Raw genomic sequence first — 16825 nt, 5'->3', positions numbered from 1 at the left:
ACCATACACTGGGGTACAAATGTACCCCACGCCAACATTCACACCTGCTTCCACGAAGGCTATAAGTAAACTGGCTATACCACCTTTTACTTCTCGTACTAGGAACTATAAATTGAAATATGGTTAGCGTCCCAGATAGATAAATGCCAAATTCTCGTCTTCACACGGGTCCATAGAAGGCGTGGGGTACATTTGTACCCCAGTGCAACGTTCTAGGGTTAAACTAAAAGTATGTTTTTCTCGTAATATACATATTGGTTACTGCAGGCCTTTTTGCCACATAACTGACAATCCGGTACGACATTAGTCAACTAAATGATGCTACAAAACAATGATAAGTATCTTTTTGTGGAGGCATAATTTGAAAAAGGGTAAAGGAAACGATAGCTTGATATGTGACACCACCACGTAAATTAAACTGGAGCCAAAGAAAATAGACGTCTCCCGGCTTACTTGCTTTATTTTTTTTTTCTAGTACACGAGTAATCGAATCACCCGGAAATGGAAGCCCCTATGCAACCTATTTGTTTCACTTGACCAACCTAACAGTGTCCGCTTAAAATTTGTCTGGGGTACAAATGTACCCCACAAAACCGTTTACGTTAGTGTTTTGTCATGTGTACATAATTCGGAACATTTATTATATCTTTTTTTTATAAGCAAAATGTCGATAAATAGTAAGCGAGAAACTTGCGTGAAATTGTATAGGCTGCTGAAGAATAGAATCTGTTATTTGATATAATAAAGCTACTATAGCAAAGTAACTAGACAATGCGTTTGGATCGTTATCGTACATTTGGTTTTGATGATAAAAGATGAAAAAAACATCTGTAAATTGTGGGCATTTGTATATAATATGTACTACGCACCACTCAATTCCTCATCTTCTGTAGCCCAGACTCTAGAACGTGCAACACTCTGCTTGCGGATTTTTTAGGAAATAAAATGCAATCAAATTTGTTCACTGCACGCAACTGTGGCCGGAGATATGGGGCTTTGAATATCCGGTACATTTCCAGTTTTCATCAAATTCAGAAGCCGCAGTAACAGTACAAAGAATTGTACTTTTAGGGATTACATACCTTTTTATTTTTCAAGGAATCGAAATTATTTGTATTACTTTATCTGAAAGTACAACTCCTTGAGAATATTTTCCCAAATTTTATTAGAGATCCGATCGATAGATCGTAAGTTACAGCGATTTCAAGCGCACTTCGTCTACCAAGTGCAGTGGAAACTTGAAATTTTAAACTCGTTTAAAATCGTTAAACTCGAATAAAATTGTTTGTTACATTTTAACGACATTCAATTAGCTAGAGATTACTGGGTAGGGAAAGTTATGAAAATTAGAGCCATAGTACTCAAGTGAGAGCAAGGATGTGAAGTAAACAGATCGACGGTCGGTTGTCACGGTGAAGATGGACTTGTCTCTGTATACCAGGACACATGCTAGTGAACTCGGGTGATTCGTAGTTATGCTGCCTAAGCTCGACCCTCATTAGCAGAAAACAACAATTAAGCCTGTTCTAATGACCCTGCCACTTCTAGTTTTCCGATCTGTTTACTTCACATCCTTGCTCTCACTTGAGTACTATGGCTCTAATTTTCATAACTTTCCCTACCCAGTAATCTCTAGCTAATTTAATGTCGTTAAAATGAAAAAAAGAAAATGTGACTAACATAGTCGAAATAAAAAAGAAAAAAAAATGTTGTTCGTTTAGATAATTTTTTGGAAAGGTTTTTATCGCATCTCACTAACTGCATCGTGATTCCTGGCATTATTACACTCGGTTTGATGAAAAACCGTTAATGTTCCGGATCTTCATAGCCCCATATCTCCGGCCACAGTTGCGTCCGGTGAACAAATTTGATTGCGTCTTGGTTGCTGGAGTTTTCCGTCTACCAATTTTAAGGGTGCAATTCTTTATATTTTTATTGCGGCTTCTGAATTAGGCTTTAGATTTGATGAAAACCGGTAATGCTCCGGATCTTCAAAGCCCCATATCTCCGGTCACAAGGGCGTGCGGTCGCATTTTATTTCCTTAAAAAATCGCAAATTTTGATGTATATATTGTTATACTTTTCAGCGGCTTCCAATTAAATGCTTTTTTGGTCGGATTTCTTCCACTGCGACTTACTTGTCCCTTCGACGCCGACCTTTTGCCGTATATACGATCTGATCAGCGGACGCGAAAAATCGTTTGAGAGGAAAGTGTGCACAGTCGGTCGAGCTTTCAGAAAAACATAAGTTTTTACAAATTGGTTTACAGATTTCGACGTCATAGCTCATAACCTATTTTTAGGTAATTTGGCCCAGCTCTTACTTTTTATTGTATATTTACTACAAAGTTTTATATATCAAAGAGTACTTTTCATTTCACAATTCTAAATTTAGTTAAAATCAAATAGGAATAACTAAGTCCAAATTAGGAATTCATATTTATTGCAAAAAATCGATAAGAAATGGATGGTCCGAATTGGAACAGGGTTGAGGTAATTCGGATCTTTCATGTACTTTTGCGTAGAACCGTTTTTACACAATATGGTAAAAGATCGGAAAAAGTCACCCAAGAAAAAAAAATGTGCAAAATTGATCAGACTTTCAGGAAAAAATATTTATTTGCGAATCTGTTGACGCGTTCCAATTCTATAGCTCATAAATCCTTACTAGGTCCGAATTGGCCCAGTTCCCCCTATATTTGCATTTTCCATAATAGGAAAATTTACCCTGACTATTTTATTTCCAATTTCTTCGCGAATGGAGCTTAAATTCGTAAAATAACGCAAAATATAACACAAATTTGAAATCCCCGGATATTCGAGTCCTGTACCATGAAATGTTTGATCTGCAAATTGAGCAAATCAAATATTTGTATTCCAACGTGCTGAATTTTGGAATTTAGGCAAGTTATCCCAATTAAATCATGCCAATATTGAAACTCTAATTGCATTTTCCAATAAACTTCCTTGACCTGATTCAAAGTCTGTACCAGCTCGTAATCAATAAATTTACAAAATTACAATTAAATTGTTATTGAAATAATATTTGTCAGAATCATTCCAGCTGCTCAAAGTCCGGCCCCCATCTACAACTCCGGGTCCGGGAGAAAACACCCCGTCCTTCATCCCCTCTCGGTGGCTTTGTATAGCGCTCTACTAAAATATTCGGATTTTTTGTATATTATTTTAAGATTTTATTTTTCATCGATCAAAAAGCGATTTTTGTATCGTTGATTTTCGTGTGTTTAGTGCCGAATGCAGACACTGATATATAAGTAGTATACGAAATGCATTTCTAACGAGTTCAGTCAATTGCTAATTTATTTGCATCGAGGTATATTTTTTTACTAGAACAAAGGTTAAAATGTAAATGACAAATACCTACACTACGATAAGCAATATGAATGAGCTGTTTGGCCTCATCTACATTTTGCATCCTTCACTCCCCCACTGGTCACCGAACGTCGTCCCAGCTACAACTCAATAGGCACCACCTCTGGGGCGCGATAATGCGATACTGTCTTCAAGACATCACCCAGCCAAAGCAGCAGAAAACGAAACAAACTCAAGTAACATATTCAGCGCCAGCACTCTCCATCGGTCCCGACTGACGCAGCCGCAGGTCTCGGGTTTGATCACGAGTTATCCGATCGCCAGTCTGTGTTGAGTTGCTGCCGCAGAAAGGTGCACCGGATCGATTTCTTTCACGTGTCTTTCGCGCATAAGTTACAGGCTTCTGAGAGCTTAATAGTAAATACTCGCGCCTCAGCTTGGCCTTCGCGTTGCCCTGAGAACAACGTCGTCAGTTCGTGCCGCGTGCGCTCTCGTTGGAAGCCAATTCGTAACGTTCACCACCTACGACTAAGTCCCCGTAATCGTCAAGGGGTACGATATCTGCTTGTGGGTTCTCTTATTATCTGTGTTTTTGTTGTTCGCTCTATTCCCGCAGTTGCACATAATTAGAAAGTTTAATTTAAAAACTATTTTTTTCCTCCACCTGGCATAGCCTGTCTTTTTTTCACTTTTTCGCGCAATCATCTAGTTCGTTTGTGATTTTTGTTTCTGTACTATTTCTTCGTTTGATTGCTGGAACCATTCGCGTGTAATAAATCCCGGGATTTGCTAACAGTGCGTGTGTAATTATTATACTTTGTTGTTTAGCCTGTTTCTGGCGCTTCTGGGTTCCGTGCGTCCCATCTAGTGCCGGCTGTTGGTAACCCAGTGCAATCGTGTTCGTATCGCCTTAATTCAATATACCGCGATTGTGGTGTGAAAGATAGCAACAAAAAGTGTGATAATTTGGTGGCCACTGTTTGGACCGCACCAAAACGGGAAGATAAAAATGTTTTAGTGGAACGGAAATTGGTACTTCAATTGGTACACAAAGAGCTTACATATTCAAGTCTGTTACATAATCAAAAACCGAGAAAAGAAATTATCGATTGGTTCGATGTTTACAGTTTTCGTTATTTATCTTATCCTAGCTGGAAACTGATTGGTGAAGATCATCATCCCAGAAGTGACCGTTAAGTGATCAAGAAACTGCCGATTCAAAATTGCTGCTTTCGAGATGAATCTCTTCCACATCGGTTTGGCCTTATTGGTCGGAGTTTGCAGCACCTTCGTCTGCAATGCAAAAGGTAAGAGCTGAAGGTCATTAGGCACCTCAACCGGATCACCCACACGCGGCTTCAATTTGTCGTATTTGAAACAAGCTCGTCATGTCGGATGCAAATCCGTGAATACAATCGATTCACACACAAGTACATAACAGCACAATCCGTTAGGATGTTTGATCAAGCAATATACGAATGAGGGCGCCATTGTTTGAATAAAAGTCTGTCCAATATCGTCACCTCTCGGCCACCACTAGACTGGCCAACCCATCCTGTCGACCGTCGCTCACTTCACTTGGTCAGCATCCTTAAATGGATAGTGGTTTTGTCCGTGAATGAGAAGATTGGATGTAGTAGTTGTTGCTGCAGCTTGCCAGTTTTTGTTTCGCTGTCAAACTCGTTTTAAACGCGAAACCAGCCGCGCAACGCTTTGCTACTCAAGAATACCAGATTCGATGTATTGATGTTTTAATACAATGACTTGGGTATAGCGCAGTCGCACACCGGACCGGTTGTTGCCAGCTATCGAGCACGTCTCAACTTCGTGTGCAGATAAATTTTATTGGCATTTGCCATTTTTGGGGTGTTCACGTAGACATTTCCCGTGTAGTGTGATGTCACATGGTACTAGTATTGTGAAAAACTTGCGTTACTCGTTCACTTTATTGGTATACAGGTAGTGATGATTGTCACGCCGTTCTTATAGATAGCGGTGCTTTAAACAAGTAGAATGATTGAATGCGATCTTAGTACAGGTTCAACCATCGCTGTTTCTCGAATTAAAACCAATTTTCGAACCAGTTCGTGAATGGGTATTGTCATGTGAACTGGAGATGAAAGGTGCTAACGGCCTGTTTACAAATATTTTCAGGATTGTCTGTATTCGTATTTTGATTAGTTAAGGAATTATCGTTTCGATTTAGGCTCATCAGAATCCAACACTAACTTAGTTAAGAGACGGAGAAAAAACGGAGACACAATTTGTGTTCCTGATTAAATCCCTAATCAAGCGTGATGTCCCGCATGAAAAGAAGCTCATTTTAAGCCGATGAGAACTAATGAAATCGAAACATTCGGATTGACTTAGTAGGCCAATGCAAGATGCACCTTAGTGGAGAACAATTTTGGTAAAAACTATTTTTTCTCCATGAATTGTTTAAAACCATCTTTGCGCGCATAGTTTAGTCCGTTAACTAAGTTAGTGTCGGATTCTGATGAGACGAAGTCGAAACGCAAGTTCCATAACTAATTTAGTTATAGGTTTTGTGCTTTTCATGCGCAAAGATGGTTTTAAGCAATGTTCTCCTCAATGCAGAAAAAAAGTTTTTACCAAAATTACCAAATTCTCCACTAAGGAGAAATATAGCATAATGCATTCGTATTTTGGTGATTTTCTGCGTTTTTTCGATTTGTTTATACTACTCACTGATATGTTTATTTGTTTATTTGTTGTACCGTCACCAACAGACCCCTTGGCCCCAATGGTGGTTACTTAAACTAATTACATTTCAGAATACGAATTATTTTAGTTTTTATCGAATTCCTTGTCAGGTTGTCAAACGTCAAACGCCATCGCCACACTGTTAAACACACGCTGGAGTCCGGTAACAGCGTTCTGGCGCCCATAGTTAGTTCTCCTGAACGGGACTCGCAGAAGAGAGTTATTGCGAAGAGCTCGAACGCGAGCTTGAAGATCGAGGCGTCCGAGGATTGTAGGGCAATCCACCCTGGCAGACAGTAAGTCCGAGACGAACAGGGCTCGAGAGCAGTCCCTCCGGATGCTTAGAATATCGAGCTGTATTAACTGACAACGGTTTTCGTAGCTCGGCAGCTGAAATCTGTTTTGCCAAGGAAGATGTCGGAGTGCAAAGCGTATGAACTGGCGTTGGACGGCCTCGATTCTGTCGACACCGTTCTGGTAGTAAGGGTTCCAAACAGCAGAACAATATTCCAGTGTTGAGCGAAACAGCGCACAATTGAGAGATTTTAAACAGTATACGTCCTTAAAGTTTTTCGCTATTCGGAAGATGAACCCAAGCTGTCTTGAAGCCTTATTCACAATGGATGATGTATGTGGTTTGAACGTTAGTGCCGAATCCATGATGACTCCGAGATCCTTGACGTTAGACTGTCTTGGAATACTCGAGTCGAAGAGATGGTAGTTAAACTGAATCGGATGGCGTTTCCGCGTGAACGTAACGATTGAGCATTTGCTCGGGTTTAGAACCATTCTGTTTAGATCACACCACGTACTAAAGCTGTTCAGTTCCCTCTGAAGAAGCTCGGCATCGGTTTTATCCCGTATTTGTTGAAAAATTTTCATGTCGTCGGCAAAAGAAAGGCGGGGTCCTTGTAATTTGATGTTGACGTCATTAAAGTAGAGGAGGAATATCACTGGACCGAGATGGCTTCCTTGTGGGATGCCGGATGTAGCGAAGAATGGTGTAGATTAGAGTGACAGGAAAAAAATAACCCCTATTGGCCCACCCCTGAGTCGATTTCTAGTCCTACCAGAAGCATTTGTTTCAAATTTAAGGCAAATCGGACAAGTCTAGCTACCGGACCATCATGTCTGAAGTTTGTATGATATTTTTCGACAATTTACATGGAGAAAAGCCACTTGCTCACATTTTCGCCGCTAGGTGGCACTGTTCGCATCGTATTATCACTGTAAGTGAAAATAAGAAAGATAATTTAATTGTCTATAACTTTGTCGAAGACTGCTAATCAATCCGGCTTTGTTAAATGAAGTTATTAAACTTTTAACGAAGTAATGTGTGAGTCAGTTTTACATGGGGCCTAGCAGTGCATGGTTGTGTATCAGTACTCGATTCCCACGAACTATACATTCTTGTGAAATAACCGTTAGATTTAGCTCAATAGTATGTTCAGAAGAATTGTAGCAAATAATAGAAGTCATGCTTTGGTTAGAAAATTTTAGTTCCACATTGTACCGCATAGAGGGCTCTAACACTAACTTTTCAACGGAGAGAGATAGAAATTAGGTGTCTTCCACAAAGTTGTAGAACAGGCATTTTGCAATAATTCTCCCGAACATTCCGATATTCTATCTCTCTTCTATGAAAAGTTAGTGTTGGCGCCCTCTATGCGGTCACAGTTGGAACTAAAAATTTTCAACCAAAGCATAACTCGTATTATGTGGTATAATTCTTCTGAACATACCATTGAGACAAACCTAACGATTATTTCACAAAAATGTATAGTTCGTGGGAATCGAGTACTGATACACAACCGTGCACTGCTAGGCCCCATGTAAAACTGACTCACACATCACTTCGTTAAAAGTATAATAACTTCTTTTAACAAAGCCGGATTGACTAGAAGTCTTCGACAAAGTTGTAGACAATTAAATTATCTTTCTTATTTTCACTTACAGTGATAATACGATGCATTCAGTGCCACCTAGCGCCAAAAATGCGAGTTAGTGGGGTTTCTCCATGTAAATTGTCGAAAAATCTCATACAAACTTCAAGCACGTTGGTCCGGTAGCTAGACTTGTCCGATTTGCTTCAAATTTGGTGCAAGAACTCCTGGTGGGACTAGGAATCGACTCAGGGGTGGGCCGATTATGTTTTCAAAAATTCATTATTTTTCTGGGCAGTCTAGTGTAGATAGACAGTCCTTAATGCTGATTTGGAGTTGCCTTCCATCGAGGTAGGAACGAAACCAGCGCAGTAGTTGTCCATGAATACCGAGTTTGTCTAGCTTCGCTATTGCGATATCATGATTGATTTTGTCGAAGGCCGCAGATAAATCCATGTAAATAGCATCGGTTTGCAATCCGTCAGCGAATCCATCGAGTACATATGTTGTGAACGAGAGCAGGTTAGTCGTTGTCGATCGTTTAGGCATAAAGCTGTGTTGATCGTCTGCAATGTAGTGTTTGCAGTGAAAGAAAAGAGGGTCTAAGACAACCAGCTCGAATAGTTTTGATACTGCACTTAAACACGAGATTCCCCGATAATTGTCAATGCGCGATTTGTTTCCTTTTTTGTGAACTGGAAACATGTGCGCTGCTTTCCAGCAGGAAGTGAATGTTCCAGTATTGAGTGATAGCACAAAGACTCGCCGAAGTGGTTCAAGAAGCCCGCCGATGCACTTTTTGACAAAAATCGAGGGAACGCCATCTGGGCCCGGGGAACTAGATGCTTTCAGCTTGGAATTTGTTGCAAGAATGGCAGCATTATCGACACAAATTCGGTTGATGGTTCGTCCTAGAGAAGGAGTTAGATTTGAAGCAGCAGCGACTTGTTGTGGGGAAAGGTTCTCGTCGGAAAAAACGCTTGAAAATTTGTCGGAAAACAATTGGCAAATTTCCTTAGTGTGGGTGCCTAAAACTCCATTTAATGACATACAAGATGGTAACCCGGATTCTTTTCGCTGCTCGTTCACGTATTTCCAAAACGACTTGGGCTTGGATTTCAGTTGACGTTCGACGTTTCGCTGGTATCTAAAAAAGGCACGTCTGCTTTGCTGTTAGTATTCGTGGTTGAGTTGAAAGTATGTGTTTAGGTGAACAGGGTCATCTTTTTAAGAATTACCGATCAATATGCTACCAGTGGTGGTATTGATTAGGACTAATTGAGATTGATAAAAAATACTAAAAGCAAATATTTGAAAATAATACGTAGTTCCACGTTGCGCAAGCTTTCTTGGATATCACTACCGACACCACACCGAAAACATCCTAATGTAGATCTTTTTAGTGACTTTCGAGGGTTCAATTCAGTCAAGTAATACAATAATGCAACATTTGAACAACATTTTCCCCTAAATTTTCATTGCGAAATGTTGAAATTTGGGCAAGCCAGGGCCTACTTGGGGTCTCTGGGCACTATTGAACTAAGGGGCTCCTATCATTCAACAGGTGAAAACAGATGTAGAGTAGAATGGTTATCCATTTAACCTCCAAATTTGGGCCAATAAGGTCAACAAATTAGTTTGTATAGGAAAAATTATCGAATTATATGGAAAACTACAAGGGGCAGCCCTATGGGGTTGCACGAACTGTAGACGTAGGACTATACTACTTAATGTAAAATATGTATTTTCTTTGTACTTAGTGTGTGGGGGAAAACACCCGAACCGGTGAAGAAAAATCAAATTTTAGACAATATAATCACATCTCATGTATAGAACAAGCTTTCTAGATTCTCTCAAATAGATCCTAAAAGTTCAAACATCCATGGATTGTAGATGTGTTTCGATGCCACAGGATTGTAAAATGGTTAATATTACGTCATGAAAATTCAATTCTTCCGTGACATTTTTTTGCCTGCAAAATGCCCTGTGTGTATGCAAAGCTTATGATTTGTTGGGATATTAGCATTGATCGGAAAATGCTTTCAACGCTGCGTATTGCATACATACAGGACATTTTGCAGGTCACCAGAAGCTGTTCATTTTACCACTGCCACATGTTCATTTTACCCACTCGCTATAAACATGTCTCATTTTTGGACATGTTTAGAAATTAAGAATCATGTTTGAAAAAAGTGTTTATGACGAAGTATTTTTACCAGATATGTACAAAACATGTCTAACAAGAAACATAAGGTGATTGTAATATCTCATTCACTTATTAGTTAGAAAATAATGACTTTGCTTAACGTGTTCATTTTACCGCCAGTTCCCCTACCTACCAACACATTCGACTCAAACATTGAATCCAAGCGTACAATGCAAAATGAGTCAACACTGATGATGATGGGTAGAGCGGAAGAGAAAACTAGTACCACCACGACACTATTACGCATTTCACTAAAATTCCACGCGGCCTTTCCCGATTGAAAGGAACGGCTGCGATTAGCCCATCTGTCATAATATCGTGATTTTGCATAGCGAAGGGCTGAATGATAACACATTTTGTTCCAAAAAACAGCCCTGCGTTATGCAACACTTTGTGCAGGTTGATTATACCAGTTGCAAGTGGGGCCAAATTCACCAAGTTCCGTAAAATTCCTTTTAAATTACAGAATTGATAAAATTGCTTAGATGAGCTAAACTAATTAATCAAATCCTGTTTTAAAAACTGTCCTTGCGTTTAAACCAAAATGGGAAGCTTATTACTACTACTACATTACTTAATTTCAAGCGCAAATAGCAAATACATGTGCTAGTTAAACTAAACATTTATTGGCAACATTACAGCGGCATTTAGGAAGCAGTTGGAGCGGTCGCCTGTTGGACGACACAGGGTAGCGTCCCTCCACAGCCAGTGTAACGGACTTCTAGCTCAGCTACACTGGCTGTAAAAAGCACAGCGCAGCGATCTGCTTCGCCAGCTGTTCAACAGGGAACTGAGCGTGTCTGGCCAAGTCCGTTCTTTAAATAGTCGATGATGACGTCATTCATAGAAGCGTTGCGCGCTAGGTACACCAATCCGTCGTACAAGGCTTGGGAAGCGCTATCTTCTGTGTGTTAATGCGCGATATTTTGACAAGGTTGTATATTATTTAATTTTTAATGCTATTATATCAAAAATCTTTGGGTTTATCTATTGGAATCTATTCTTAGAAGTATTTCGGGGCGATTTGTGCAAAAAATTTGAAAATTTATCGTGAGATGGCTGAATTATATGCGTTTAAAATTGGACCACTTTTCGTTACATACCATTTTTGAAGAATTTGCAGAGTGCACCCCCATATCGAAAACAAAGACGTAGTCCTACGTCAAAAAAAACTTGGTTTTTTCACTAGCGATGAAAACGGTAAAGCATCATATAACAGAAAACATTCGTTTTTCAATTCAAGATTTAAAAAAAATATTATAATGGTAATTGCAGAGATAACAGGATATTTGAAGACTAGAAATACTAGATATCGCGTGGCATTTCTCTTAAAAACATTTGCATAATATAACAGTAACCTGGCAGAATTTACACGTAGTAATCTGACCTTCATAGTTGCATGATGTTGTTTGAGGATGAAAATGTATGTATTTACACGTGGTAATCTGACCTTCATAGTTGCATGATGTTGTTTGAGGATGAAAAGTGTCTTGGCGTAGGCGGAATAATACAGTAGGGCAGGTTTACCGTTCACAATTTGGTCGTTGTCTAGAACAGAACAAATACTTTGTAGTCGGAGGTTTCGTACGGCTTTCAAATGGTTTACAATATCACCTTGATGTCAAAGAGAAAGTTACAGGAAATGTTATGCGCCTTTTGAAAAATTTATTGTTGTTGACGAAGAAGCGCGGATTACTTCTGAAAAGGTCGTAATAAAAAATGTTGTTAAAACGAAATTTGAAATATCTCGAGAACTACTACTTTTCAGAAATTTTTTGTTGGTAGCATTTTGATTTAACCCTTCCATGCCCAACTTTTTTCTAGCGCATGTAAGGTTTCAAATCTATTTTTCTCTGACAACGGTGGGGTCAAGAAACACAGAAAGCTTTCTTTCATAAAGATAGGTGCTTCCCTCGCAGTACTAAAAGCAACTCAATTTTTACATTCCAATGCTCAATACAATTCTCCTAGAATATTTACAATAGTCCAATTGCGTGAAAAACGTAGTCAAAGACAGTCTTAATTGATAAGTTTTACCAATTTTCAATAATATTGCAACATAACGAAGATAATGAAAAATTATTTTTCGTCCTCAACGTAAACTGTCCCTGGCAACACTGCTCCATCGGAATCCAATCAGACTAATTACAATAACTTCAGTTCTAGAGCTGATCTTTGTAACTGTTGATACTCAAATTAAAGGTAATAATCACATTTATGAGCCTTACTTGTTTTTGTGAGAAAATTTTGCCTCAATAAAAAGTTATAGTTGTTTAAAAACGTTGTTGTCAACAAACAACATAGGCATGTTAAAATAGCGTTTAGATGCATATTCAAAAAAAAATAATTGTATTTTTGACTGCAAATAGTATGAATTATAAAAATATGTCAAAAGTTGTTGTTAGGAAAACTTTTATATTGAAAGCTTCTCCATGATCCAAATACACTAAAAAGTTTCTTTTACGTCTTTAAAACGACAAACATTAGATTTTTGACATTTTATGATGGGGTAACGCGAATAATTTTTAAAAAGGGCATAATCACACGAAACAACTGTTTTTGTTGGAATAAAATTCCAAATATCTCGAAAACTATCGCATTTTGGAAGTTTTTTGTTAAATACATTTTGATTTAAAATAAGACTAAGAATTATATTCTGTAATAAAATTAGTTTTGTATGTCAATTAGTATGAAATTTAAAAACATGTATAAAGTTATTGTTAGAAATTTTTTTACGCTGAGTTCTCCATCATACAATCACATTCAAAATATTTCTTTTCTCTTTAGGTTTTGTATCTAAAATATAAAAAAAAATGTTTTTTTTTGCAATTCAAATTTTTAACACAATTTTTTGTTTTTTTGAAAAGTGACTCAACATTTTTTCAGTGTATATTTTTTCGTACATACCCTTTGAAAAATTGCTCTTGTATCAAAATATTGCAATTGCCAGAGAAAATCATGGAGATTCATAAACCGAACACAACTTCAAAGTTTCGTTCGAATCGACGATGGTCATATTTTGTGGTCGTCGGTTTCTCATGGAATTCCTCACGAATGAAATGCCGGCCCACATTCATTCCTCTGAACCAACATTTCGTTAATACCTTCGGGATTATAGAATGTAGCCACCGTTTTAGCTCTACTTTGCTCCAAGATGTCCGCCAACTTTCTGGCGTCCTCTAACGAGAAATATTGAAAAAAATCACTGAAGTAGATTGGTCTTTCGTAGATATCATCTTCTGAAGCGTTCGCCTTAGATAAGGACTCCGCTTCTTCATTACCTGGGATGGAGCAAAGCGAGGGAACCCGAACTAAGATAATCTTGTACGATGTAACACGCAGGAGCTCCCACATTTTCCCCAGAAAATATGGAATGTGCTTTATGGGTTTCATCGAACGAAGAGCTATTGAGCTGAGGCTGCCCGAAACAATAAACTAATGATCGGTGGGCAGATTAGGCGCCCCCCTCCACCATGCTCCAGTTATTGTACGGAGAAAGTTGATTCTTTGTTGGCACTTCTGTTTCAGATACTTAATGTGACATCCTCAGGTACCTTTAGAGTTGAACCATAAACCGATATATTTCAATGTTTGAATCTAAGCAATAGTTGTAGTCTGGTTTTCTTGGTTTTTGTATGGCGATGACCTTCACTTGCCTCCATTCATGAGGAACAAAAACAACAAGCGTCACTTGGCAGAGTCTGGAATATTCTTCAATAAGGTGAATTTGATTCTGTTTGGCCCTGGGGCTTTATTGTTGCATGATAAGAGAGTAAGTGAGATTTCCACAATCGGAAAAGGTATTTTGCTCGCACGTTTCTCTCGTTAAGCGGTCGACGAACCGGCTCCAGTAATTGCGTTTCTCGGCTTCCATCAAACTCTTTAATCGCGTTTTGAATATCGCGTTCTGTCGTTCAAGTCGCACAGAAACTTATACTCTTCCTCCGGAGAAGTACCTGTGTCGAGTCGATAGTTTCGGATATCGCGTACGCGTAGATCTTCCTGTCAATGTTTCGTGTGAGATTGATTGATTCCGATGACGTTGAACCAGTGGTGATTGCAATCACAATCGGCAGGTCACTAGCGCGGGGATCAGATATTCCTTTCTCTAGCAATCTAACTGTAGCGAGGTCGAGCATAGATATCTCGACAAACATGTCAAATGGTCCTAAGTGCAAATGAGAGCCCCTCTTTGTTTACTTTCTCTTTCGATTATTACGGCGTCACATTAAAACTGTTCAATATTGTTTCAAGATATATCGAAAAACTCTGATTTCGACTAGCTTATTCTGCTAAGAATTGAGTAACAAACGTATAAACTGCCGAGTTATTAGCGAAAGAGAAAGTAAACAAAGAGAAATTGCCATTTGCACTTAGAACCATTTGACATGTTTGGCTAGATATATCCAGTACATTTGCTTGCACTGGCGGTCTAGGGATCGGTGCTATTTCCCCTGTGTTCAAAATTGTCATATGGAAGTCGTCGCAAATATCTTGAATTGTCGAAGAGCGATTATCGCCGTACAGGCTGCCCCATCCTGTACCGTAGAAGATGAAGTCTGCAAAAAGTAGCCATGGTGAAAGATGGAGTTCAATAATGCTGGAGAGACTTCGGTGTGGCATCGTGACCCTTGGAGGAATGTCGAGTTCGGTAAATGTCTGTGCGTGTGTTTGTATGTGTGTGTATGTATGTGCGTCTGTGTGTGTATGTGACCAAAAATGTCACTCATTTTTTCTATGAGATGGCAGAACCAATTTTGACAAACTTAGTCTCAGATGAAGATACAACGTTCCCATGGGCTGCTATTGAACTTCTAATGGATCCGACTTCCGGTTCCGGAATTACAGGGTGATGAGTACAATCACGCAGAAAATGTCGATTTTAATGAATTCTGCAATAATGTATAAAGGTGAAAATTTTTCTAAAATGTAACCACAACTACTTCGATTTGTAGTATTAGGTCACTAACAGCCATTCAAAGTCTCTTTGGCCACATTGGCCATTATCATCGATTCCGGACACCCCGGCGGAAGTATCAAAATTCAGAATAACAGTCACATCGGTTTCTCGAAGATGGCTAGACCAATTCAACCAAACTTAGTCCCAAATGAAAGGTTTTGTGTCCCGTAAATGGCTATTTAATTTCATCCCGATCCGACTTCCGATTCCGAAGTTACTGGTTGTGGCGTGCGATCACATAGCAAATTCCGATTCAAACCGATACTCCGATGAAAGCAAAAAAGGTAAAAATTTCGCTAACATGTCTTTCAAACAACTTAAATTTGCAGTTCTAGCTCACCGACGGCCAACCAAACTTTCGTTGACTACATTGACCACCACAGACGGTTCCGGAAGTGCCCGGGAAAAGCGGCCATCTTTCAAAATTAACGAACTCACAAAAGTTTCCCGGAAATGGTTGGGTCGATTTTCACAAACTTAGTCCCAAATGATAGTTATAATATCCCCACAGATGTCTATAAAATACGGATCGCTTATATGGTTCCGGAAATATAGACTAAACCGTCCAGTCACATATGAAATTCCTATATAAGCCGAAACTCAAATTTTTTTTTCAATGGGGGACTCCATGAAATTGCAGAAATCGAATTCGTATTTTTGATGCCAAACATCTTTAAATGCATGAAACTTCGAGATTTTTTAATGAAAATCGACTTTTTGGAATTTTGCCGATTTCGCACCTTTTTGCAATTTAATATTAATGTGGCTGTATTTTCTTTTACAAAGTTTTAGAACTTGAATAATGATGTCTTTTCTTGTATATAGTTATCATGTCGTGTATAATAAAAATGTAATATATACATTTGGAAGCTTATAATGAATATAAACAACGAAATAATTCTCGTGTTCATGATTGAGAAAGGCACAATTGCACCGCTAGGTGGATTGAAACAGGTTTTTTGGAGCTAGCGTCAATACGGTGTTAGTCCTGTCACTAAGCTTGTGTCGGATTCTGTTGAAACGAAGTCAAAACGCAAATTCCACAACTAATTTACAATTTTTATTCCAGGTGCATTTTGAAGTGATTGAAGGCAAACCTTTTTCAATGTGTCTCAATATTTCTCGATAGGGAGAAGTTCTAAAAGATTTGAATTTTTACTCCAGAAATAACGATCACAAGAGTGTTCATGGTTTTCATGAAACCTTAAGCTAAATAGAAACAGTAATTGTAAATTTGTCCGTTGACCGTGCCAAGGGTGATGAAGAGCTGAATCATTTCACCACAAATTCCGTAAACGTGTAGTCCAAAACGTTTTGCCTTTCTCAATAGAAAGGATATGCAATCACTTTGAAAGTCGACTTTGTAACTGAGGCCGGGAGGACCGAGTCTTATATACCATTCGATTCATTTCACCGAGATCGGAAACTGTCTGTATGTGTGTGTATGTATGTGTTTATGTATTTTCTAAACTCACTCACTTTTCTCAGAGATGAATCGCTCAAACTTAATGAAAGGAATAACGCTCCCATCCCCTGCTATTAAATTTTTTGTCAATCGGACTTCCGGTTCCGGAGTTACGGGTTGAAGAGTCCGGTCACCCAGCATATTCCCATATGAAATGGTAACATCATGATGTCCAAATGGTGTAATACATATTAAAAAGGGTGCAACATAACTCGGATTTGCGGGTCTAGGTCACTAATGATCATTCTAAGCAG

General features: G+C 38.8%; 1 protein-coding gene across 4 annotated transcripts in view; it reads left to right on the top strand.

Annotated features, from left to right (window-relative positions):
* Positions 1–3671: 3671 nt before the first annotated feature.
* LOC131694005 (uncharacterized) overlaps positions 3672–16825 on the top strand; it is a 269192-nt gene continuing 256038 nt past the window's right edge. Inside the window, exons 1-2 of one of the 4 annotated variants that reach the window (XM_058982339.1) lie at positions 3672–3885; positions 4485–4640. In XM_058982339.1, coding sequence (XP_058838322.1) covers positions 4571–4640 — 70 coding nt within the window. In that variant the 5' untranslated portion in view covers positions 3672–3885; positions 4485–4570. Of the gene's footprint in view, positions 4641–16825 lie in introns of all 4 variants that reach the window. The other 3 variants (XM_058982341.1, XM_058982340.1, XM_058982338.1) reach the window with 3 other exon arrangements.

The sequence above is a fragment of the Topomyia yanbarensis genome, chromosome 3 (assembly GCF_030247195.1).
Source record: "Topomyia yanbarensis strain Yona2022 chromosome 3, ASM3024719v1, whole genome shotgun sequence".
NCBI lineage: Eukaryota > Metazoa > Arthropoda > Insecta > Diptera > Culicidae > Topomyia > Topomyia yanbarensis.
The sequence above is the reverse complement of the archived record's forward strand: the minus strand, read 5'-3'. Positions and strand labels throughout refer to the sequence as shown.